Raw genomic sequence first — 25,087 nt, 5'->3', positions numbered from 1 at the left:
AAGGAAACCAGAGGACCCGGAGAAAACCCACGAAGTTGGACAGGCGACCCTACCTCCTTGTCACGGACAACCGGGGAGTCGAAACCACGCCAGCTGACTCAATGACAGACCTTATGATACAAAGCGCACGCTAACCAATTAGCCCCTCCCCCCCCCCCCCCAATAGTCTACAACACACTAGCTAGGGAGAGCCAATAAGAATAAACTGAATGAAAATGGCCAATTTTCACACCTAGCTAGAGATGTAACTGATCTCTTTACTTCTATAAAATGGCGTTTTTTTACATGAGACAAACTATAAAATAATCACAAAAAGAACAAATATTACAGAAAATATCAATTAAAAACAAATATCACAATATTTATGTATGTATATACTAGAAACGAAAAATCACAAATATACAATTGCAATTTTATGTAGAAATGTGTTACAATACAGACCCGGTTGGACAAACAATTGATGTAAGGAGTCACAACGGTTAGGATTTAAAGGAGCTAAATCGCTAATATTTGGGACCTAGAAATTGACACAAATGGGACGCAACGCATATACTAATGTAATATGAATGTATATAAACTGACTTATATTCAATTGTGTCTGTTTTTACTCTAATTTCTAATCAGTTATGTTCAGCGAAGTACGCCAGAAGTCTGAATCGAATGACAATCTCTAGCGTCTGGTTATTAGTCTACATCGATAGTATTTATTGCCCTTGCTCTCCAGATAAGAATATGGCGTCACCGTTTGATACGACTTGTGGAATATGTCTAGCCTCGTTCTTCGAGGCCCTTGCTACAAATGACGCCGAAACCCATTATGGTACACGATTCGTGTACCAATGGTAAAATGTTTATTTTGTCTTAAATATTGGATATCAGAAGCTCAACTTTTCCCTGTAATTTTACAATATCAATATGGATTTAAATTGACAAATAATCCGTATTTTCAATGTCGAAGACTTTGGATGATATTGAGTTAGAGACCTAGCTACTTTAATCTAATGTTGCTAGCACTCAATCGCATAAAAGAGACTTGACAATCTTCACATTCCGGTTGAGGCTTTCGCTTAAACTGAAAGTGTGTGTTAAAAATGTATGACCTATGCGACACCGACACAAACCAGTGCATGGACAATATTAACTAGTAAAGTCAATAATTCCATATAGGTTAACCGTGCACTACCTAGGGGTTCCTTCAAAAATCACTTCGAGGAGCGAACCATTCGCTTTAAAAATCTGCCCACCATGCTGAACGCACAACATTATAAAATTACTTAATGTTATTATTATTATTACCGATAAACCGTGGAAATTTTCTGATAAACGTTGTGAAATGTCATCAAGAATTAGATCTAAATAGATAGCACGCGTATACCTTCTCTTACATTAAGAATGCTTGAATTTATCATCGTTAGGAATTTGATTTTGAATATCTCTTAACCAAATTGCTTCTGAACACCCCAACTCATCATTAGACAATTCACCACTCTTAACTTGTATTGGTTTACACTATATTAATTTTGGAATTTTGAATATTATTCACCATGTCTTGATGTCCGATTGGGCATATTCCTGGTGGACAATTTATGACGTTCTGAAAATAGCATCGGACATGTCCGGAATATACGGGCGAAATCCCATCTGTGGTTTACATGTATTTTGCATTAAATATAAATCGCAATACATAAGCTGTTACACGCAATAATTTTTAGAATTTAAGCTACTATATGTAGAAAAACCTACCAATTGTTCAATGTTACAATATGCACTTGTACTACTTACACAAACATAAATCTTAATTTCAGATTCTATTTCTACAAACACAATCTTCGAACGGGTTATTAGGACCATTCCACCATTGGTTTTATAGTTGTGCCACTAGTTTGTTGACGATAATCTTTGAATTTATAACCTGGTTTTTAACGAACTGTTTATATTCTTTATTCAGGTTTTAAATCCAATTAAGCACAACTGTGGAATCAATCCAATAAAACAGTTTCATTTAGAATGTCCTTTAATGATTCTACTACACTTGAGTCTAAAAATGCACCAAAATTAAACAGGCCAATAACTCTAGTCTTGGAATCATAGGTTTGTTTAATGGCACAACTCTTGTTTTAGATGCTACCAAAATGCAGTAAATTTCTCCAGAAGTATGTATGCACCGTATGTATCCATAGGCTCTTTCTGAGGCATCCCTGAATAAATTAAGTTGAATAACTGCATCTCAGTAAAGTTTGTTACATATGAATAACCTATTCAAACTATAAACAAGTCTTTTCCAAAAGTCACAGTAAATGGCATCTAAGGGATCGTCCCATTCTATCTCTTTTTATATACACAAAACTTTGAAAAGCTATTTATTTTAAATGACAACACCACTGAAGAGATCAGACCAACAAGATCATAGAAATTTGTGGTTATACACAAAATTACTCGTTTAGTCAAAGGGAATTTTAAATCAACATATGAGAATATTTATGCAAATTCAAATTCAAAGTTATCAGACAAACAGACATTTAAACATTCTCCATATGGATTGAAATAAGGACCAAAACAATTTAAATGTGCTTTTGTACAGATGGATGATGTGTGGCTTTGATAATTAAGATTGACAGGTTAGTAACTGAAGCAACAAACTAGATCATTTCAGGACCAACATGGAATTGTAATTCAATATTTCACTTGCTTGTACTAGGGGTCTTTAGCAGTGGGAGGAAACCATGCCACTTGACTCATGACTACCCCCACCCCTGGACACGCGCCTGCTACTATAGATAGCATTGTACCATCCTGTCACTTATAATAATACAATGCTTTTCAGTCAACAAAGGATCATGATTAACAGAATCCCACAATATGTACTCTGATCTGTATGCAGTGTTATAAATTTCCAATATCTCAAATCTGGAAAGCAAAAATGACAAAAGCTACTTTAACTGGTATATATATGGGACTAATAACCAATACATCAAGGGTAGTTTTTATAGATATTTAATTACATTATAAATAAATACATATAGAAATAAAAATAATTTAAATTTTATAAAACTAAAACAACGTATCACAGATTCTTATAATAAAACTTCTAATAAATATGCAAACAAGAGTCAACTATATCATTCTTGATAATCATTGTTATAATATAACTATTTCTGAGCAAAAACAAATAATGTGCATAACTTTAGCTGGAATTAGAAATTGTATACCTTTAGGTGGAATTGGAAACAAATATGTGTATAGTATAACTTTAGCTGGAATTGGAAATTGTATAACTTTAGGAGGAATTGGAAACGAATATGTGTATAGTATAACTTTAGGTGGAACTGGAAACAAATTTGTATAACTTTAGATGAAATTAGCACTTGCCAATGTTAGATTAGAAAACATACATATATAGTCAACAGTGTTTATTCTTAAAGTCCAATAGCTCCAAGATAGTCAACATACTTCTGTTCTAGAAACCTTGCTTAATTCAAGATTAAAGAGACATTAAAATAAAATATCATGTTTAAAATAGCATTCTCCCAAATAATGGCATACTTGTTAAACTTCTGGAAAACTACTAAATGGCTTTGCAAATTTATCTCAGATTTGGCAAATAATTTAATCTGATAATCCTGATGCATAGACAAATGGCACTGAATCGAACGATAGCTTGCCAGACAACTAAGTTGTATGTGCAGTTAGTTCATAAAGGTTATTGAATTGTGATTCTTTATGTAAATCTTTATATTGTAAAAATATCATTCGAGGAATGACAACACAATCATGGGTAATAAGTCTAGAATCATTATCAGAACATTATGACATTTGATAAAATTATTCAACACAACAATCGAAACATAGAATATAAATTAAGGATAACTTTGTTGCTAGAGTGTTTGCAAGGATCTAGAACGAGAACTAGGCCTATGATGTATGACTAATCTGGAAAATGCACATAAATTTCAAGCTAATCAGATCATAAACTATTGTTGCTAGAGTGGTCACAAGATTATATAAAATAAAGGGTATAATTTTAAAAGTAATTAATTAAAACAGATTTACATTAAAAATGCATTATGTCAGATTTAGATAAAAAGCTAACTTTTCTTGCTATAGTAGTTTAAAAATAGTTACTAAAGAATGAATATATTAAAAATTTGAGTCAAATTAATTTATCCTGAGCGAAGTCATGAATGTTTGAAGTTTGTCAAGTACCATTACAAAATGTTGATTTTCAGTCCTTCAATCAGCAGGCTGTGCGAGTGATATCCATATTAACAGTGATGGGATTTCAAAAATTTTCTTGTCGGACATTTTTACCGAAAATCGTTATTTAAAGATGGCAGTTTTAGCAGCCCTAGAGAGTGTATTATGGGCTGTCATAAGAATAAATATCTAAGTAGTAATTTATATAACATTTGAAGCCAGAAAAAGAACCACAACAGGCAGATATAGCTCTTACATAATGCATCTTAATAAAATTAAACATCAAATAGGAACATTGGAGGTTTGTGATTTTTAGGGGGTTTTCTGATTGGTATGTACAGTGTCAACATGTTTGAAATGTCAACTTCAATTAGCTAGAAAATATTTGATTTTGAGAAATAATAAAAAAAAAATATATAAATTGTGTGGGTGTAGTGAGATTTCGGTTCAGTGGTTGCTGGTCAAATTTATTAAATTTTTGTGTATTCATTTAATTGGTACATTTTTAATAACCTCTCCCTGACTTTCACCATTAAACTTTGATGATGAAGTCCATTACAGACACATGACGCACCACAGAAGTTGACTACAGACACATGACACACCTCAGAAGTTGACTACAGACACATGACACACCTCAGAAACTAAAAATAAAAAGTGAAAGTAAGTTAACAGCTTTAAGCTACTTATTATTATTATTGACTTTCTCAATTTCTTCGGCCACTCTTGTGACAACAAAATCATCTAGGTGAGATGACTACGTTATAGACAGACAATGACATCAATACACCTCTATAATAAAGATGGGTGCATAAAATCTTGTCATTGTACGTCATCTGAACAACGTAACACTCTCTCAATTAGAATCAAAGTTATCATGTTTCAAAGCCTAGACAAAGCAAATTTCTTATATTTGTTTCATCATTAAACTCCATCAAGACATTCACCTGAACATCTACATCAAGTTTGAACATTATACCTGAATTAGCTTAGATGCAGAGTTATTGTGTCTCCAAGTACTGATCAATCAAATTGCTTATCTCTGCCCAGCCTAAGCAGAAAATGCTCATCATCGAACCAGAAAAATTGTAAACAAATTGGATCTATGTTTTTTTAATCAATTTTTTTACCACTATATAAAGAGTGAAATGGAATTTAATGTCCATTCGATGCAAACTAGGTCATGTTGGGACTGACATAAGGCTCAATTATATTTCAATAATTTGCCTTGCTCATCGGGATCTTTAGCAGTGGGAGGACAGCTGTCTAGTTTGGATGGGACGAAAAACCGAGGTCCCGTGTACACATTGGCGTGCACATAAAAGATCCCTCGACAATTGGAATTCGATATAAGAGTAGGGTGTAGTGCTGCTGTCCGGGCAAAATTTCCCTGATGGCACACTGTATGGCGCATGCCCATCTTTATTAGCGTAGTTTATCTTCATTAGCCCAGTTCAGAGCAGAACAGTAGGATGTTAAACCCCATTTCATTTCATTTCTTTAGCAGAGAACTACGAGGATGGACAGGTGACCCAATTATTGTCAAGTACAAGTGCGGAGTCGAAACCACGCTACTTGGCTCAATGACAGACCTTGTGATCTAACAGGCACACGTTAAACCTTTGGGATACCCACCCCTACTAAATAAAACCTTACCCAAGAGTAATTACATGTATATAAATATACTTACATCATCATATTCAAATGTTGCTCTACCAGTTTCCTGACCATTTTGTAAGGCATCTCTTTTTCTGAAGGCATCTGTTAGTATAGAACGATAACAGTTAATGCATATCATAATTAAACAAACAATCCAGGTGAGTGTTAGTATTGGTGTTCTAAAAGAATTGCGAGTATTCTTATGCCGGGACCAGGGAGGGAGTAGACATATTGTGTTCCAGGTGGAATTGGCATCTTATCCCGAGACCCAGGAGGGAATTGGCATCTTATCCCGGGACCTGGGAAGGAACTGACATTTTATCCCACGTACCGGTAGGGGATTGGCACTCGATCTTAGAATTTTGCTGATGTATTCCACTTTCATGTGTGCAGCTTCCAAGCAATTAGAACCCAACATAGCTACCTAACTACGCAAGGATCCATGTTGGTTGCATTCCACTGTCAAGTGTGTAGTTTCTAGGGCAACGACTTCCAAGAAATTAGAACCCAACCCAACTACCTTGCTACAAAAGACTCGATGATGGTTGCCATATAGCATTTTCGGTTGGCAAAATTTGAGGAAATGAGGAACTGGGCTGAGTGAAGCACCTGGGTATGAGAAAAATGCGATGAATCTGAAATCCTGGGGCTCAGTCCGTCATTCTGGGATCCTGAAATGATGAAAAGTGGTCCGGGAGAAAGTCCAGCAAAACTGATTGGCCAAATCTTGTCATGTGAACAGGGCTTATGACCGATAGCTATATAAAAGAATAGTATCAAACCTGTATATGCTCGTAGTCTAACTGATAAAGAGACAAAATCATCAAAGGCTATAAGACAACCTCGATCAGGAATAACTCGAGAATATCTTTTTAATATTGTCTCCAAACAATGAGGACTTATCTGGTACCCTGTTGAAAATAGAATGGACATGAGACAGTAATTTTAATTTAATACATTGTTTCCATAACCAATTATTATGTGTCTTAATAATAACAGACACTTGTTTCCTTCGTGACAAGCCACTGTCAACACAAAGAACTGTTCTTGGCTGTGAATCAGAAAGAAAATGACAAAATTTATAGATTTTATCTATTATCCTCTAGCCATAACGGTTTTGATTGCATTTATTACTACGCTTAAATAGTCATAAATCATAACAGTTGACATAAAAGTTACATTGGGGAAAGCAAGTGTTAAATTTTGTTAAATTTATTTATGTTATCTGATGGGTGAAAAATTGACAAAATGAAATTGATTAATAATTGCCAAATAAACTATAATAAAGATGGTAACTATGCCAAATTAAACCTGAACTATTAGAATCATGTCTAAAAATCTAGATAGATTAATTATATAAATAAACTTACCAAATAAACTTTTAATAACTTTAATCAACTCTGATGCTTCAATAAATCCTGAACCATTTGCATCATGTTGTCTAAAGACATTAAACCATGATACAAGACACTGTAACAGTTCTGTAAATTCTTCCCACTGCATGAAACCATCCATCGATCTCTACATTTTATTAACAGGAAAATATTTGGAAAACTTTTCCATGGGTCATTTTTACGTCAAATCAACCAAGAGTTATTGAAGGTCACATACACACTGATGAAATGTGGTATGGTCATATATTACCCACATCATTCTCCATCATATAATGGGGGGTTGGATGGCCGAATGGTTAGCATGTGCACACTGTATCATACGGTCTGTCATTGAGTCAACTGGCGTGGTTTCGATTCCCCGGTTAATACACACTTCTCAATTATTTTGGCCCCAAATGTTTTATAAATTATTATTTAGACATTTATTCACATGACAAGCCTATATAATCAACTCTATAGATCATCAGATGGACGAGATTTAAATGGATTGAAACACAATCTAAATATCTGGATAATCTGGACTTAGTCTTGATTGTCAAGTACCATAGCCATGATAATGAACAATCTATGCTACATCTTTAAACACTGATCACTGCACCCAGAATAAAGTAATTTGAATGAAATTTTCAATATCTTCATTTGGCATTGTCTATTTTTGAACTATTATAGCAAGAACAGCCAGCTCTTTACGTATATCTTACATAATGCATCTTTAAGCTGAGAAAACCATTATTTACTTATAAAGTATTCCACACAAATTGCTCATTATACAACCCTGTCTGACATGTATATTAGATTAGAGCAGTGATTCTCAACCAGTGTACCGTAAAATATTCCTAAGTGTGCCGCAAATTTTTGAACGGCACACCAAGAAAATTTCTCACTAAAGAAGCTAGCTATTTGACTGATGAAAATTGAAACACTGCAATAAAGTAAGTTCATAGCCGTGTTTTTATTTATTTAGTTCGAGTCATTCGAGTCTATGACTAGTCTGTGCCTACGGTTGTATGCCGTCTATGACTTGCCAGGTTTTTATTTTGCAAAATTCAAATATTTTTCATATATATTTAGCCAGTTGTGCCGCTATTTCTTCATGTGTTCCAAGGTGTGTTGTTGGCAAAAAAAAGGTTGAGAACCACTGGATTAGAGCTTTCTTGAACCAGTTCATTTCTGTGATATATGAATAGGCCCATTTCATTTTGTTGTTTTCATTTTTCCTGTCCAGATCTCGGCAAGATTACGCTATTTGTTCATTTTATTATCATTTAAAAGGATACATCTAACATCGCTATCATGATACTACACAACTCTCGGCTCCAGTTAACTAGAAAACAAAATGAAATACATTAAAGTTACAATTTCATATTTTCTAAGAAAGTCAAAACATAATTATTTCTATGTCTTTTGCTCAATAGGCTGTCAACTCACTATTATACGATCATAGGTTTCATTCTCACATTTAAAAATCATAACACCGGAAATAATAAAACAATTACCTCCCTTGTTTTCCTATTCCCCACCATGGAATAGCTATCTTTAAACGTTTGAATTTGAAATTGAAAATGATATTTTTGCCAATTTCTCAACTGGCAATAGTGAATTATAGGATTAATAGGTTTATTCTTTAACAAGGTAGGAATGTTTATAGATACCATCTATTTTAGGGCATTATTTTAATACATTTTAAAAATATAACTTAAAAATATGAAATTGTAACTTTAAAGGAACTTGAGGTTTGTACAATGTGAACACCTGTGCATTAGATAAAACAATAAAAAAATTTAGGTGGTAAAAATAGATACTGGTAAAGAAATAGTAATACAAGGGAGGTAACTCTATTTATTTACATATTTATTGACCAATCACTATTAGGGATTCAAAATGGTTATATATAAAGAGATAAGGCCCTTTTGGGGATTTATTCATGGGTAGTTTTATTTAAAGAATTATATTGTGATTTCAAAACAATATTTCATTTATTCCTTTTAAAAAAAACGAGGCATAGGTAAGGCTAATGTTTCTGACCTTAATCATAAAATAAACAGATGACATTCATTAATCACATGCTCATTTGACTTTTTGTAAAGCACCGAGCAATCAAATTGCTTACCACTCTGCTTAACCTAAGCAGAAAACGGTAATTATCGAACTTAGTCAAGGTATTGATGTAATGACACTATACACCAAGTTTCACCTCTCTCACTCAATTGGTATTGTGTACAAATCAAATTGCTTAGCTTCAGCAGAAAATGCTCATCAGCATATTCAGTTGAGACATTTGCTTAATGAATACCTACACTTAAATTTCAAACAGGGTTATTGTGTCTCAATGTCTCACTCAATGTGTATCTCTGCTTAGTAGAGAATATTCATCATTGAACCAGAAGTGTAATGGACAAATTAATCCATATGTATAGTCCCTTGCTTTTTTTTGAAAGGTGGGGGTCAATAATATGCAATATGTCAAATAATGAGATACATGTAGGCGTAAGGAATATAAAAAGCTTTGAATGGTGTTAGCTGTTTTGGAAAAGAGTTCTTTATAAATGTATTACTTCAATGTTACAACATAGTACTTTCATTATTCAATCAAGTCCTGATAAAGCCATAAGAAAGACATACTCCTCACAGTGTTTCATTTGATTATACATAATCCCACTTAACACTGCTGTAAAGGAAGCAAATTTCTGTTCCAAATTATGACTGGTCAATAGCTCGATTAACAACAAATAGCTAACTGCGTAACAATATCATTACGCTTTAAACAGAGCTCCAAATTGGACCAAATATGTTTACATAACGTTACATGATGACTCACAATTTTATTATGCCCAGTGCATAGCAGATTGCAGAAAAACTAATTGCATGACAAACGCGACTATCAAAACAAATACAATGTAAACAATACACTATGGAGATGAACAATACTTTCACCGTTTTTAATACCTTAAATCAATGTCCAAAGTTTTAGGGAAGACACCAGATTAAACGAAGGGCTATCATGTTGCTGTACTTGGGATAGATTTGATTGAACGGGAAGAAGACACACTCCCTCAAAAGCTCAAGTATCAGAAGCCCATCTAGCAATGGCAAGAGAGGGATTTCTTGGGCCATTGTTTCAGGAATATGTAAGAAAGGCTGAAAACAGTCTGTCTTTTCTATGGATACAATGTTGAAATTAAACAATAAACCCAAAAATGGAACACAATGACTATTTCAAATAAAGCGACATTTCGTTGAGGGTTCTTTCATTGGTGTATTCCCACGAAGGCGCAGTTACAGAGCGTGACCAAAATTAATCCTTCCCACGAAGGGGCAGATATCAACTTGTCGGCTTTCGTTTGAAGAGAGGCATGTTGTTATTAGGACCCAATTAAAGTTGTTAAAGATTTTATGAATTTATGTTCACTCTGAATTTTATTCACCAATTGGCAACTAATGATTAAAATCATCAAATTATCCAAGTATTCAATATGAATCTTAATCACCAATTGAATGATGAATATCATCAAATCACCCAAGTAGTGTTCACCTATTCGCTCACTCTCAATCAGTGTCATTTTTAAAGATGTATAAAATCCTGTTACACGATCCAAAATTCAGATAATATTCGCACAACTTGAATTCAGCTTTGTGCCTACAAATAACAGAGGACGATATCAGTGGAACCACAACGACACAGGGGATCACAGAACCAACAACACTCTGGAAGGATAGCATGCAAGAATCGAGCAGCTATAGTTGGAAAAGCTCATTCAAATTTTTTTTAAATGATCACATTTTTACAACTAGAACAAAATGAGATTAGAATCGTTGTGGACGATGGACTGCCAGGCGCATGGGGTGACGACAATATACAACCACATTTCAACAACAATTTACCACACCCAATAATCAATAGGGAAACTACTTAAACATGTTGAGTAAAGTACTATATGAAACCTCATTTAATAAGAATAGTAATTTTGTTCTATGTTATGTTTTTGAGTTTATTACTTGTGTCAACCGCTAAATGCTGCTCAAGAATTAACCAGTTTGTTACTTAATAATACAAAGAAGGCCATATACCTACTTTTAAAATAATTTCTAATACTAGGAGTATTATTTAATACATTGGTTAAGTCTTCTGCCTGGATAGCATTTCTACTCTGAAATAAAAAAATGTTAACTAGTGCTATAATAATTCTACTATTGAATCAAAGCACAGAAACCAACTTGAGATTCTTTGCACTGGCATATAGACAGAGAAATACAAAAAAAAGGCAGTTTATCGTCAACGCAGCATAGTTTTGTCAATCTGGGACAAACACTATTCTTTTCATAAAGCTGATTGCAAACGCAGGGTTTGCTGCTGTCAGACAAAATTACTACTTTTGGATTTTTGTAATCAAGGTTGGGTATCAAGTTTTTATGTCCTTGTTTTTTTAGTTTATCCAGCTAAAAAAGGTACTTAAAAGAATGTGTCCACTTCATATCAATGTGTGTTAAACATAGAAGGCTGCCAGGCAATGAAACATATGTGACCTGTTCTGGCAAAATGAGTCACAATGAGGACATTTTGAAAATTGAGTTATTGTTATTTTCTCCATCTCAATATGTTCAAAATGGTGTATGGTTGGTTTGAATCGGTCAAAAATTGACTGAGCTGTGTCCGTTTGAAGCTGACCAATTTCGGAAAGTACGTTTTGAGAAAAAACAAGTTAACCCCTTAACTGCGTAGTTTTTAAAACGTTAACCATCCCCTATTGTGTAATTAATTTGACGAAAAACGTAATTTTTGGACCTTTTTATTCCTGAATACAAATTTTAGTAGTCTCAAACCATATTAAAACTAACGGTAAATAGAGTTGTCTCTCTTCAATTAGATTTCCTAATATAACGTTCTACACATGCTGCGATCGTGTTCGAAGAATAGGTTGGGGAAAATACCCCCAGGGCGTTATATTACGTCCTACACGCGGTGAGTGGCACTTGTCCAGGACGTTATATAATGCCCTACGCAGTTAACGGGTTAAAGAGAGAGAGAGAGAAATGGTGTTTAACGTCCACTCGACACAAACTAGGTCATTTCGGGACTAACATATGGTTTAATTTTATTTCAATAATTCGCTTGTGCGTAGGGATCTTTAGCAGTGGGAGGAAACCGGAGGACCCGGAGAAAACCCACAAGGTTGGACAGGCGACCCTACTCCTTGTCACGTACAACCGGGGATTCGAAACCATGCCAGTCGACTCAATGACAGACTTTATGATACAGCGCGCGCACGCTAACCATTCAGCCATCCAACCCCCCACGGGTTAAAGATGTCGGTATGTTCCAAAACAAAATCACATAGCAACCATGCCATTATTTGCTATTTTGTCGTTTAATATTTCTTTCTATGGGTTTGAGAGGATGCTGAAGGCCAAAATCTTAGTAGAAATTTGATCCAACAATTTCCGCCAAAATGGATAATAATTTTTATTCAAAAAAATGTATATATATTTTTTCCCACCAACTGGAATATTTATCTCACGCTATGCACTCTTTTCGAAACAAAACATGGGGCATATTCACATTTCCAATGAAAGTCTTATAATTTAGAACAAATGAGAATAGTCCATACATTAGTAATCTATGTTATGCATATTATACCTTTGGTAAGAATAACTTCTGTTAAGCCATCTATTAATCAGTACTTCAGTTATCAGGAGATTAAGATTATTGATTGGATAATCAAGTTTAGTTTCCTGATCATCAAAGAAGCCGCCACAGTTGTACATGTGTTCTGTTTTAACTTCATCACACGACTAAATTAAAACAGGGTTTTGCGTGTACAATAGTTCTATTGTTATTTTCAAGGATTGGTCACTGAGAATTTTTAGAAAAAAGAAAGATGTATGAAAATCTCAATTTCGATCAAATTCAATATTTTCACTTGTTCTGTCTGTAGCTCATTATTAGACTTTGCGCATTCCGCCTCATTTTGCCAGCACGGGTCACATATGTCCACCGCATCTAAGTCATCTGAGCAGTCCATAAAGGTTGTCACATTATGAATCTCCAGGTAAATAACCCTTGCATTCACAAGATTCTACAAAAGGCCACTTCAGCATCACTCCGCTTGGCACACACAAAATGTGCCTGTTTTTTATTTAGTCTTTTGCATCTAAAGACTCCTAGCAAATACATGATGCACGTAACATACATCTCAGGTTGGAACAACAAAAAGCTCAAAACTAAAGGGGAGTAATTAGAATTGCCTTGTATAAAAACAACATGCACATAGATACAACTGAGCTTTGGTGCATTACATACAGAACCCATTATTATCTTCAAGACAACCCTACCCTTTGTCTCACAGAATTTAGGTATCAACCTTAATACCACGTTTCAGCATACCTAAATTCTGTTTGCATTGCTTCAACCCACTACATTACAAACCCCCAAAAGTTTATTAGAACATGCAATGCATATGGAAATGAAATCAAGTAAAACACACTTCTCTTCTGCACCACCTGGACTGCTTTGAGGCACATTTTTCAAAGACAGCAGCGGTACAGTTCAATGTCATTTCATACCATTCTCCTTTTCAAGCCCTTGGTCCTTTGTACCATTCTCCTTTTCAGGCCCTTCGTCCTGGAAAATTCTGGGACAGGGAAATTTTATCTGCTAATACTGGGATTGAAACTGGGACTTCCTGGTTAGTACCAGCCAGTGCCTTACTCAGTGAGCCACTGTGACTCCAAATGAATAGAGAAGAACATATATATTATGACATTACATTATAAACTTACAGCATTTACAGGATTTCTGTTCATCACATCTGTAAATACAACATGAAGATCACTCGGAGATTGAAACTGAAAAGCCTGAAAAATATAAACAAAACAAATCAACCAACAGTATGGCGCCTCACGACAAAAAGTATCTTGAAATATATCGAAAATGACACCACCATATTCAAATATATATATATGACAAGCCTTACCTTAGTCATCTTAAACCATTCTACTGATTACGGACAATTGAAGGCCTGCATTATTGAGACTATCCTATATGAAACATTAAAGATATCTAGAGAAAAATCTAAATACAAAGAATTTTGAGGCTTTAGGACCCTTGTAAAACCAAAAGAGACTGATCGGTCTCAAATTTTGAACTCAATGTAATTTGAACATACCAGATACAGTATTAATTGAGTCATGGAAAATTTAAAATGAATTTTTTACTGACCAGCAAAAATCTGCAATGTTACAATTCCTCTTTAAAAAAAAAATCTGATCAAAATTATATGTAACCAGCGGCTGCCAGGCAGGATACGCTCACATTTTCAAAAGATGGATAGAGAACAAGCTAAGAAGAAAGTGATTTTTCCTACAATCAAGGGTCATAATTCAGGAAATTACAATTCGATATGCGCAAATATCGAAGGAACCAAGATCTTTCTGTTATAAACTTACATTTCAAGTTTCAACAAAATCGGATAAAATTTGTGACTTCTATAGGGTCCACACCTTGATATACCCTATTTTTACATTATTTGAGAACGAAGGGCGGCCATTTTATCTGTCAGTTTTGGGCCGATTTTCACAAAATTCAAACTCAGTCGTCCTTAGGGTGTAACGGTGATATAATAATACGTTTTTTTAAATCGGATAAAAATTATGACCTCTATAGGGTTCACAAGCCAAAAACACGATTTTTTCGTACAATCAGGGGCCATAATTCAGGAAGTTATGGTCCGATATGCGTTAATATCTAAAGGAACCAAGATCTTTGGGTTATAAACTTACATTTCAAGTTTCACCAAAATCGGATAAAAATTGTGACTTCTACAGGGTCCACAACCATGATATACCCTATTTTTACGCTATTTGAGAACGAACGGCGGCCATTTTGTCTGTCAATTTTGGGCCGATTTTCACGAAATTTGAACTCAGTCATCCTTAGGGTGTAACGGTGATATAATAATACGGTTTTTTAAATCAGATAAAAATTATGACCTCTATAGGGTCCACAAGCAAAAAACGTGATTTTTCGTACAATAAGGGGCCATAATTCAGGAAGTTACAGTCCAATATGTGCTAATATCGAAAGGAACCAAGATCTTTGGGTTATAAATATACATTTAAAGTTTCAAGAAGATCGGATAAAAATTGTGACCTCTATAGGGTCCACAAGCTAAAAACGTGATTTTTCGTACAATCAGGGGCTATAATCCATGAAGTTTCGATCCGATACATGCCAATATCGAAAGCAGCCAAGATCTTTTGGGGATAAACCTATATTTGAAGTTTTGTCAAAATCAGATAAGAATTGTGACCTATAGAGAGTCCACAAACAATTGTGGACGGACCGACGGACGGAGAGAGAGAGAGAGAGAAATGGGGTTTAACGTCCACTCGACACAAACTAGGTCATTTCGGGACTAACACATGGTTCAACTTTATTTCCACAATTCGTCCGAGCGCAGGGGTCCTTAGCAGTGGGAGGAAACCGGAGGACCCGGAGAAAACCCACGAGGTTGGACAGGCGACCCTACTCCTTGTCACGTACAACCGGGGATTCGAAACCACGCCAGTTGACTCAATGACAGACTTAATGATACAGCGCGCACGTGCTAACCACTAAGCCATCCAACCCCCCTCCGACGGACGGACGTGGATGGCTGGACGGACAGGGGCGACGGCATAATACGTCCACATGAAAATGTGGGCGTATAAAAATATGTACGTCATATAAAGTCTGTATTTTATTTTTATTCTTCCATTATTATAACCTACCTGCCAAGCTTGTACCGAGAAAACACTATTCTGATAGTAGTTACCATAGGAACCATAACATTGACTTGGTTGTTGCCATTGTTGATATTGTTGTTGATTGTAAGATCCCTGCTGGTTATAATATGCCATGTCGATTATTTCTACAACTAAAAAAAAAAATTATACATTAAATTACACTTGAAATTGAATGTTACCTAGACAATATTCAGACCAAATCATTTTTGTATGTTGTTTGACATTATTATTTTGTTTGTATCAAATAGTGCTTGACACACTTCATAGTGTTTATAAGTTTATGTTTGCTTAATCTATAAATATATTTGTGACTGTCGTCTGTCTGTCTGTCTGTCTGTTCGGGGTTGGCGGCTACACTAGGTCTGCTACACTAGGTCTGACCCGAGTCTGAAATTTGTGGTATAGGGGTAGCTCGGATCGGGGAGTAACATAGGCCAGGTGGCGTTAATCTACCACTTCCGGTTTCGGAGTTATGACCCCCGAGCGAAGTCTGTTTGTTCGGGGTTGGCGGCTACACTAGGTCTGCCCCGAGTCTGAAATTTGGGGTTATAGGGGTAGCTCGGACCGGGGAGTAACATAGGCCAGGTGGCGTTAGTCTACCACTTCCGGTTTTGGAGTTATGACCCCCGAGCGAAGCCGGTCTGTTTGGGGTTGGCGGCTACACTAGGTCTGCCCCGAGTCTGAAATTTAGGGTATGGGGTAGCTCGGACCGGGGAGTAACATATGCCAGATGGCGTTAGTCTACCACTTCCGGTTTCGGAGTTATGACCCCCGAGCGAAGCCGGGTATCCTGCTAGTGATTCATAATTAAAATACTAACAATAATTATTTGATATTTATTAAAAATCAAAACAATGTTTTGCTGATTGGTTTTCTTTGATGTGCTTAATTACTTTGATGAATTTATAACACAGAGAGGAAAAACACACTATTATTTTAAAGAAAATATATTTATTAAAACGATCAATAATTAAAGCAGCATTATGGAAGATTTGATAAAGAACTGACAGTTCCCGCTATAATAGTTAAAAAATAGATAATTATGTAAAAGAGATATGCTGAAATTACTTCACTCTAAGCCAAGAAATCCTCATTTAATAACACTGTAGCCTCGATTGTCATTGTTACATACAGTTACAATAATAAACAAAGTCTTCATGTGCAATTTTACGGTTAATTATCAACAGCCATTGAACTTCAGATCAGTTTCAAAGCTATGGAAAATCAGATCCATCAGATGGCATTGAGAGTTGATTATATGGTCTTGTCATTAATATGTCTAATTAATAGTTTATATGTCTAATTAATAGTTTATACCAGTATAACATTTCAGACCTAAAGAAAAACCTGCAATAGGCAGATTTAGCTCTTGCATAATGCCTGTTTAATCTATTGAATTAACACTTTATATTATTTCAAATTCTTAATGTTATATCACTCTGTTAATTTATTTGAAATAGGTCCTTATAATTATGGTCTGTGGCCCTGCCACATGAAATTTGTGGTGTACAGTAAAACTGATAAAAGGAGGTGGTTGAAATTTTGATAATTTTAAAGTTATCTCGTTACTTTAGTAACAGTAACAGTGTCTGATCGGACTATGTCCTCTCACCGTTACTGTCCGTCCCTATTAACATGTAGCCTTATAATGAAAATAACGCTTTATACCACCTCGGTTCTAAGGCTATTTTGATGGAATCTGTACCGTCTATTTTTCACCGTGATTCTTGTTTGTTCACCAAAAGGTATCATTTCTCGACACATCTGACACAAATTTATAATAATTCAACACTATTTTCAAGTAGAATTTTGCGATTCAAAAACACAATCAAATTCATTTGAATTGGATTGCCAAGATGAAACCTACGTTTGCGCAGACCGGAGGTCACGAGTTCCCGGCTATCCCCGAAACTGCAAGTGACCGAAATCTTATCTAGTCGGTACCGTAGTGCAGGTTCATATTGAATTAGTTTTATCTAATCATAAATGGAGTCATAATTACGGTTTTGAGATTTATCATGTGTCAAATAGCTCTCTGGAATGGCCAAATGGCATTACCAAATGTTGCATTAATAGCCCTGTTTTTTATCCTTAGTCTGACCATGAACCTTATCAAAATGCACAAGATCCATTGTCTGACTTGACCTTTATCATTTGTTTGATTTGTGACTTGTCAGGAACTTGTCCTTCCTTTATCATTAGTCTGACCAAGGAATCGGCAAGGATCTTATTTATATTAGGCCTAAAAATTATAGGCCTAATATTATAAGGTCCGCGACTTGTCATGGATTGCAACTTAACATAAGCATATGCATATGCAGGTTTCATACTGTCTATTTATGAGTGCTCTGAATTTATGTCCGTCCATATTTTTGTATCCGTCCAATTTTTTGCACTTGCATTTAATATTTTCTATATTGTATTATGTCCTCAAGGAGATTCCGATGCAATACTGTGTGTCTTTTGTAATAATTGTCATATTGTTATAATTTTATGTACACGTTATATTTTATGAATGTATGCTGTCCTAAATGGATGTTTCGATGCAATAAAATCTTACTTACTTACCATATTCAAATTCAATACTTTACTTTGACCTAATTTAGAAATGCTTTATTTCTTTATAAGATTAAAGCATAGAATTAGATACTGTATTTCTATGGAACAAAGTGACCAGTATTGAATCGATTGTGCATTGACCATTGTGTAGATAAGGCAACAAGACTGATTAACAAACAAAAGGGTGGAAATACCATTTACCCTTCCTGCTTTCCCTAGCTGGCAACCTAATATATGGCCATAAAGAGTCAAAAATTTAGAGAAAATATTGCAAAATTACTTAGGGTGTATAATAATAACATTACCACTGAAATTTTTTTGCCAGCATAAAACTTTCTGTTGTTGTTTACCTTTGAGATCCGTTGTGGGCTTCCGGTAGACTCGAATTAACAAGACGCCTCTTATATACCGAAAACAACCGAATCATTGTTGATACTTACCGAAACCAGATCGTTTAAAACATTAGAAAACACTCGCAGTCTTATCGTATCTTCAATAGACAAGTCTAATTGTCTATATCTAATCCTATTTTATACTTAGAGTCCATACTTATAAACTGCTTTAGTAAATATATACGATCCATGGGAAGTGGTACGGATGGGTGGCACCGGTAATTAAAGTAGCTTAAATATTCGATAACGAGTTGGCAGTTCTCACTATAATAGTTAAAATCTAGATAACGTAAAGGCAATTTGCTGAAAATTTCATTCAAATTGATCCACTATGAACCGAAAACTAAGCGAATGAAATTTCTGCCTAGCCTCGGTCATCATTACTAAAGTCAGTACGATAAACAGCATAGTTTCGATTATCTATTTAATCGTTTAATCGAGAAGGAAAGTTATGCAGTAAATCGGCTCACAATCCAGTTAAGATCGCAGGCTAGCGAGGCCATCTAGAGTTGATTATGGTCTGGATAAGTTAATTAATGTCTAATTAATAATTTAGATAACATTTCAGGCCTAAAGAAAGACCTGCAATAGACAGATTTAGCTCTTGCATAATGTATGTTTAATTAGTCTCTAACTCGATAACATCCAAGGTCTTCGAAATTGAAAACACGAATTATTTGTCAATTTAAATCAACATTGATGTTGTGATCTTACCGAGAAAAGATGGGCTTCTGATATCCAATATTTAAAGGAGCTAAATCGCTAATTTTTGGACCTAGAAATGGACACAAATGGGTCGCAACGCGTATAATAATGTAATATAAATGTATATAAATTGATTTACATGCAATCTTTCTGTTTCTACTGTAATTTCTAATCAGTTATGTTCGGCGAAATACGCAAGAATTAGTCTCAATTGAATGACACTCTTTAATGTCTGGTTATTCCAGTCTACACCGGTGGTATTTATTGCGCATGCTCCCCAGATAAGAATATAGCGTCACCATTTGACATGACTTGTTGAATATGTCTAGCCTCTTTCTTTGAGTCCCTTGTCCCAAATGGCGCTGAAACACATTATGGTACACGATTCGTGTACTAATGGTAAAATGTTTATTGTGTCTTGAATATTGGATATCAGAAGCCCATCGTCTCCCGGTAAGATTACAAGACCAATGTTAATTTGAATTGACAAATAATTCGTGTTTTTAAAGTCGAAGATTTTTGATGATATTGAATTAGAGACTTAGCTACTTTAAGACAAAATAAACATTTTACCATTGGTAAACGAATCGTGTACCATAACGCTTTTCAGCGTCATTTGTAACAAGGTACTCGACGAAGGAGGCTAGACGTCTTAGGGTGACGTCTTATACTTATCTGGAGGGCATGCACAATAAATACTTTCGGTGTAGACTGGAATAACCAGACGCTACAGATTGCCATTCGATTGAAATTTCTGGCGTATTTCGCCGAACATAACTGATTAGAAATTAAAGTAAAACAGAAACGATTGAATGAAAATCAGTTTATATACATTCATATTACATTATTATATGCGTTGCGACCCATTTATGTCAATTTATAGGTATCAATTATAAGGGATTTACCTCCTTTAAAATGTATTTGGTGACCGTCATCGGTGGTCGCCAGAGGCAATAAATTTTTCCCGCTAATTCTGACGCTGAGTAGTCAGCGTGCTAAATAAATCTTATTGCATGTAATTGTCTCCCCAGTGACAATACTATGTGCACAAAATATTTGTATAGTAAGTGCAGGGGGGCTGCACCACACAAAATTTTACACAAAAACAAATACACGGACAGGACATCATACTCAGGAAAACACAAGCATACAGACAATTAAAAAAAAGTGAATGTATCCGGGGGCTAGCCGTAAGCGTCTTCAAGAGAATTTTAATACGGCCTATATCTCTGCCTAAAAAACCCTCCCAAAAAACGGGTGATGTAGCCTTTTATACGTCACGCGATGGTATCAAACAACCAGATATTTTCTTTTAAAATATGTAACCTAATCTACCCAAATCCCCCCCCCCCCCCATGAAATTTTGTTCATTTGAATATTCTTATCGTATATATATATATCTTATAATAATATGTAGGTATCCCATGATCTTATAGTAACAATATATTCTAAACACATTCCGTAAATTGTTTGCCTAGGTGTTCAATATATCAGTAATTATTCATTAGCTTTCAGCCCAAACAAAGAACAAGATTATCAAATTAAAATATCACGTAAGCCACTTATGTACATTTGACAGAACCTATTAGCTTAATGATCTTACAGGTCATTTATCACAAATTTTGAGGGGCCTTTTAACACGAAAACGTTACGGATTTAAATTAAAAATGACAATTTGGTATGTAGAATTGTATCTTATCAAATATTGATAAATATTATTGGGGTATGAGTAGAAATAATTGTGGATTTGAGGTGATTTGGGTAGATTTGGGTGGATGTGGGTAAATCGTGCTACAGGATCGTGTGTGACAGAAATGAAATGAGGTTTAACGTCCAACTGTTATGCTCCTAACCTGGGCTAATGAAGACGGGCATAGGCCATACAGTGTGCTATGAGAGAAATTTTGCCCGGGCAGCGGCGCTACGGCCTACTCTTATATCGAATTCCAACTGCCAAGGGATCTTTTACCTGCACGCCAATGTGTACACGGGACCTCGGTTTTTCGTCCCATCCGAACGACTAGACAGCTGTCCTTGTCAGGCCCTTCGTCCTGCATCACTGACAAGGGGAAACCACGCCGGAAAATCGGGATGAACTTTCTCGGCCAATGCAGGGATAGAACACCCGACCTCCATGCTAGCGAGCCTGCGTCTTACTAACTTAGCCACGTGATCCCCGATCGTGTGTGACAAGGTGTAAATAAGTGTAGCATTATGTCAGATTAACTTTCTCCGAACAAGTAAGTTATTCCAAACTGTCTTATGTGACGTTTTTATAATGTATCAAAAAATGAATGACTGGAACCGTTTCCTTCAGAAGAAAAAATAGCAATTTCTGCTACGAACAGCATCTAGTCTTTAGGATTGTACAAAAACCGAGGTCCAGTTATTTTAAACGGGCCCATAGCCAACTCATAAAATTTGGAGGGGCTACGGAATTTTTTGGAGGGGCTGAGGATGGGGCCGGCTAAGAACGCTCCTAAGAAATCATTATTGTTGGCGAAATATTTTTTTTTGGGGGGGGGGGCTAATTCAATTTTTGCTACGGGCCCGACTCCAGTATACATCATCTAACCCAGGACTGTTGACAGCTGGAATTCAGTGCTGACCAGTATACGAAATTGAGTAACAGGCATAAGAGTAACAACCGCAATTGACGTAATTTCATTCGTACTCATTATATGTTGACTAATTCCGGGATAAGACATTGCGTAATAGGAGAAGCAACGGCAATTCAGAAATGGACACAGCTCACCAACTATTCCTACAAAACAAGGGCTAAAGCTATTTTCAGTCTTTCTCACACTTTTGAATGGCGATCTTTTTTGACATTTTGGTAATGAAGAAAAGAGTTTGAATATATATAATTTCTGCCAGGTTTCGGTGAATATTCATGATTTTGAGTCGGAAAGATTCAAGAGTTAAGAGGTTGGTTAGGTTGAAATGTAGGACGGAATATTGCAGATTTAGTTATCTCTACTTCCAGCTTGTGTATCTCAAGTTTTTCATGATGAAATATACGTGGTATGGGCAAGAGGTTGCCACGCGTTGCTCCATCTGTGGTAGAAAGCGCTCTACCCACAGACAATTTGGGAAAAAGTTAGAGTCGATCTAAGAGACAAAAATTAACATTAAAGTCAGTGAGGAAATCATTGGTGATCTGTGGCCAAATGTTTTAGTTAAAAGAGTTGCCCCTCTTTGAATGTACAGTCTCACCGCAATTGGAGCAGAAAAGTAAGAACCCATTTCATTCACACTCGTTATATTTGCTGCACCCAAACCCTGGAATAGTTTGCCAATCAATATCCGTGACTGTAAAACTCTATCAAGTTTTAAATCACATTTAAAAACTTACATGTTTAAACTATCTTATCCAGACTAAATTAATTGATATTTTCTTACTCCTTTTTAAAAGCGCCTTGAGCATGCTTATGGATAGTCCAGCTCTGAACGAAGGTCTCTTTACAGTCGACACTACGTCCAGCGAAGCTAGCATTGAATCAATGTCGAAGTAATCGACCGCCCCAGTCAATTTTACTGGGCAACTTTTTACCGCTAAACGGTCGCGTGGCAGTCCCTGTGAATACCTGAACAATGTAATGGAACGTCTTAGTGAGAAAATAAGACCTCGCTTACCTCGCTAAATCCAGTATGAGCGACACAACAGGCTGTTAAAAAATACGTCTCCACCTATCAAGTTGCCTTTTCGCTGCCAACGTCCATATTTAGGAATGTCGGCCAAAAACACGACGAAACGAAATTTGGATAAAAATTAGAATCTTTGAAAAAAATTAGAATCTTCAGTCATTTACTGCTTTTCCCACCTTTTAATATTACAGCAGCAATAAATGACTGAAGCGAGGTCTTATTTTCTCACTAAGATGTCCCTTGACATTGTGGGGGGGTTGGATGACTGAATGGTTAGCGTGCGCGTGCTGTATCATAAAGTCTGTCATTGAGTCGACTGGCGTGGTTTCGAATCCCCGGTTGTACGTGGCAAGGAGTAGGGTCGCCTGTCCAACCTCGTGGGTTTTCTCCGGGTCCTCCGGTTTCCTCCCACTGCTAAAGACCCCTACGCGCAAGCGAATTATTGAAATAAAATTAAACCATATGTTGGTCCCGAAATGACCTGGTTTGTGTCGAGTGGACGTTAAACCCCATTTCTCTCTCTCTCCTTTACATTGTTCAGGTATTCACAGGGACTGCCACGCGACCGTTTAGCGGTAAACAGTTGCCCAGTAAAATTGACTGGGGCGGTCGATTACTTCGACATTGATTCAATGCTAGCTTCCCTGGACGTAGTGTCGACTGTAAAGAGACCTACGTTCAGAGCTGGACTAGCTTATGGATGGATTTGGCGCTATAGAAATCGACATTATTATTTTAGGACATTGCAGAACAAGCAACTAAAATTCAAAAATGTTTTAGTTGAAAGAGTTGCCTCCCTTCGAATGTACGGTCTCGGATCAAAGAAGACGGGCATACGCTATGCCGTGTGCGAAGCACATTTTGCCCGGACAGCCGTCTTTCCGTCTGCCTTTCACCAAATTCCAACTGTCAAGAGTTTTTTTTTATATAATACAATATTTTGTACCAGATTAATTGACACTGAAAATCATTGTAAAGATTGTTTTTCTCACATCACCGAATGAATAAATAATTTGCGAATCAACCGTATGTCCATATGATAAAAAAAGCAAGAAATGCTGGTGCTATGTGATTTTCTGATATTTGGTACCGTGGAGTGAAGGGTGGCAAGTGAAGGTTGGAAAAAAATATCCTTTTATTTAACATAAAGAGACGTACAACAGAAAAGAAAACTGGTAACGGAATTAACATTAGTTACGTGTTTCGTAATGCAAACATTCTTCCAACGTAGATGTAGTTGGCCTCTATTTTTAAGTATAAATTGGGTTATTTTTGACAAAAAGGAAAAGTTTTACGTATGGGACAAATAATAATCTCAGATTGCCGATATCTCAGTTATTTGTCAACGGCTCTTCTTCGGATTTTCATTTTTGGATTCTTTGGTTTTTCGAAATTTCGAAGTTCGCTCAATTAGATTTAGCATCAAAGATTTGCGAAAGTTGTTTTCATCATGTTTTCCACATTCAAGATGGTCTCTCTCACTATTGGAGGTACCAAGTTGAAACTTGGTAGGAATAAGGAACACATCGATGCCTTCAAAATGGCATATTCAAAACATTCCAATTTTTCCCGAACATGAATAGTTCTCTCCATTTTAAAAATAGACCAAAAATTTTTAACCGTTTGGCCGCCATATTGCATTTTACAAAAAATCTTCAAATCTAATCTAAGACATAGAAGTAGATTTCAGAATTTAAAAACACTTATAATATATGGATATTACTACTTCTGAATTTATTAACATGCTACGTTTCT

At 35.8% G+C, this 25,087-nt stretch overlaps 1 protein-coding gene across 3 annotated transcripts; it reads right to left on the bottom strand.

Annotated features, from left to right (window-relative positions):
* Nucleotides 1-2,978: 2,978 nt before the first annotated feature.
* Nucleotides 2,979-23,373, bottom strand: LOC126831757 (sorcin). 3 transcript variants are annotated; one of them, XM_050562414.2, is made up of 9 exons: nucleotides 23,321-23,373; nucleotides 16,014-16,159; nucleotides 14,025-14,099; nucleotides 11,320-11,395; nucleotides 8,525-8,571; nucleotides 7,224-7,374; nucleotides 6,636-6,764; nucleotides 5,885-5,955; nucleotides 2,979-4,838 (listed from the first exon to the last, which is right to left on the bottom strand). In XM_050562414.2, exons 2-9 carry the CDS (start codon nucleotides 16,140-16,142, stop codon nucleotides 4,812-4,814), a joined length of 705 nt encoding a protein of 234 aa, XP_050418371.1. In that variant the 5' UTR covers nucleotides 16,143-16,159; nucleotides 23,321-23,373; the 3' UTR covers nucleotides 2,979-4,811. The 3 variants fall into 3 exon arrangements, with proteins under 3 accessions (XP_050418371.1, XP_050418370.1, XP_050418369.1); XM_050562413.2 differs by lacking the exon at nucleotides 23,321-23,373 and adding an exon at nucleotides 18,938-18,982; XM_050562412.2 differs by lacking the exon at nucleotides 23,321-23,373 and adding an exon at nucleotides 18,893-18,956.
* Between the last annotated feature and the right edge of the window lie 1,714 nt (nucleotides 23,374-25,087).

Source organism: Patella vulgata, chromosome 9, assembly GCF_932274485.2.
Source record: "Patella vulgata chromosome 9, xgPatVulg1.2, whole genome shotgun sequence".
Classification (NCBI taxonomy): Eukaryota; Metazoa; Mollusca; class Gastropoda; family Patellidae; genus Patella; species Patella vulgata.
The sequence above is the reverse complement of the archived record's forward strand: the minus strand, read 5'-3'. Positions and strand labels throughout refer to the sequence as shown.

Excerpts from the sequence above, each read along its gene's own strand:
- LOC126831757 (XM_050562414.2), bottom strand. The coding sequence starts at position 16,142 with ATGGCATATTATAACCAGCAGGGATCTTACAATCAACAACAATATCAA. Across the intron at positions 8,572-11,319 it reads TATTAGAAATTATTTTAAAA|TTAACTGGAGCCGAGAGTTG; the intron begins GTAGGTATATGG and ends TTTGTTTTCTAG. Across the intron at positions 7,375-8,524 it reads TCATGATAGCGATGTTAGAT|AGATCGATGGATGGTTTCAT; the intron begins GTATCCTTTTAA and ends AATAAAATGTAG.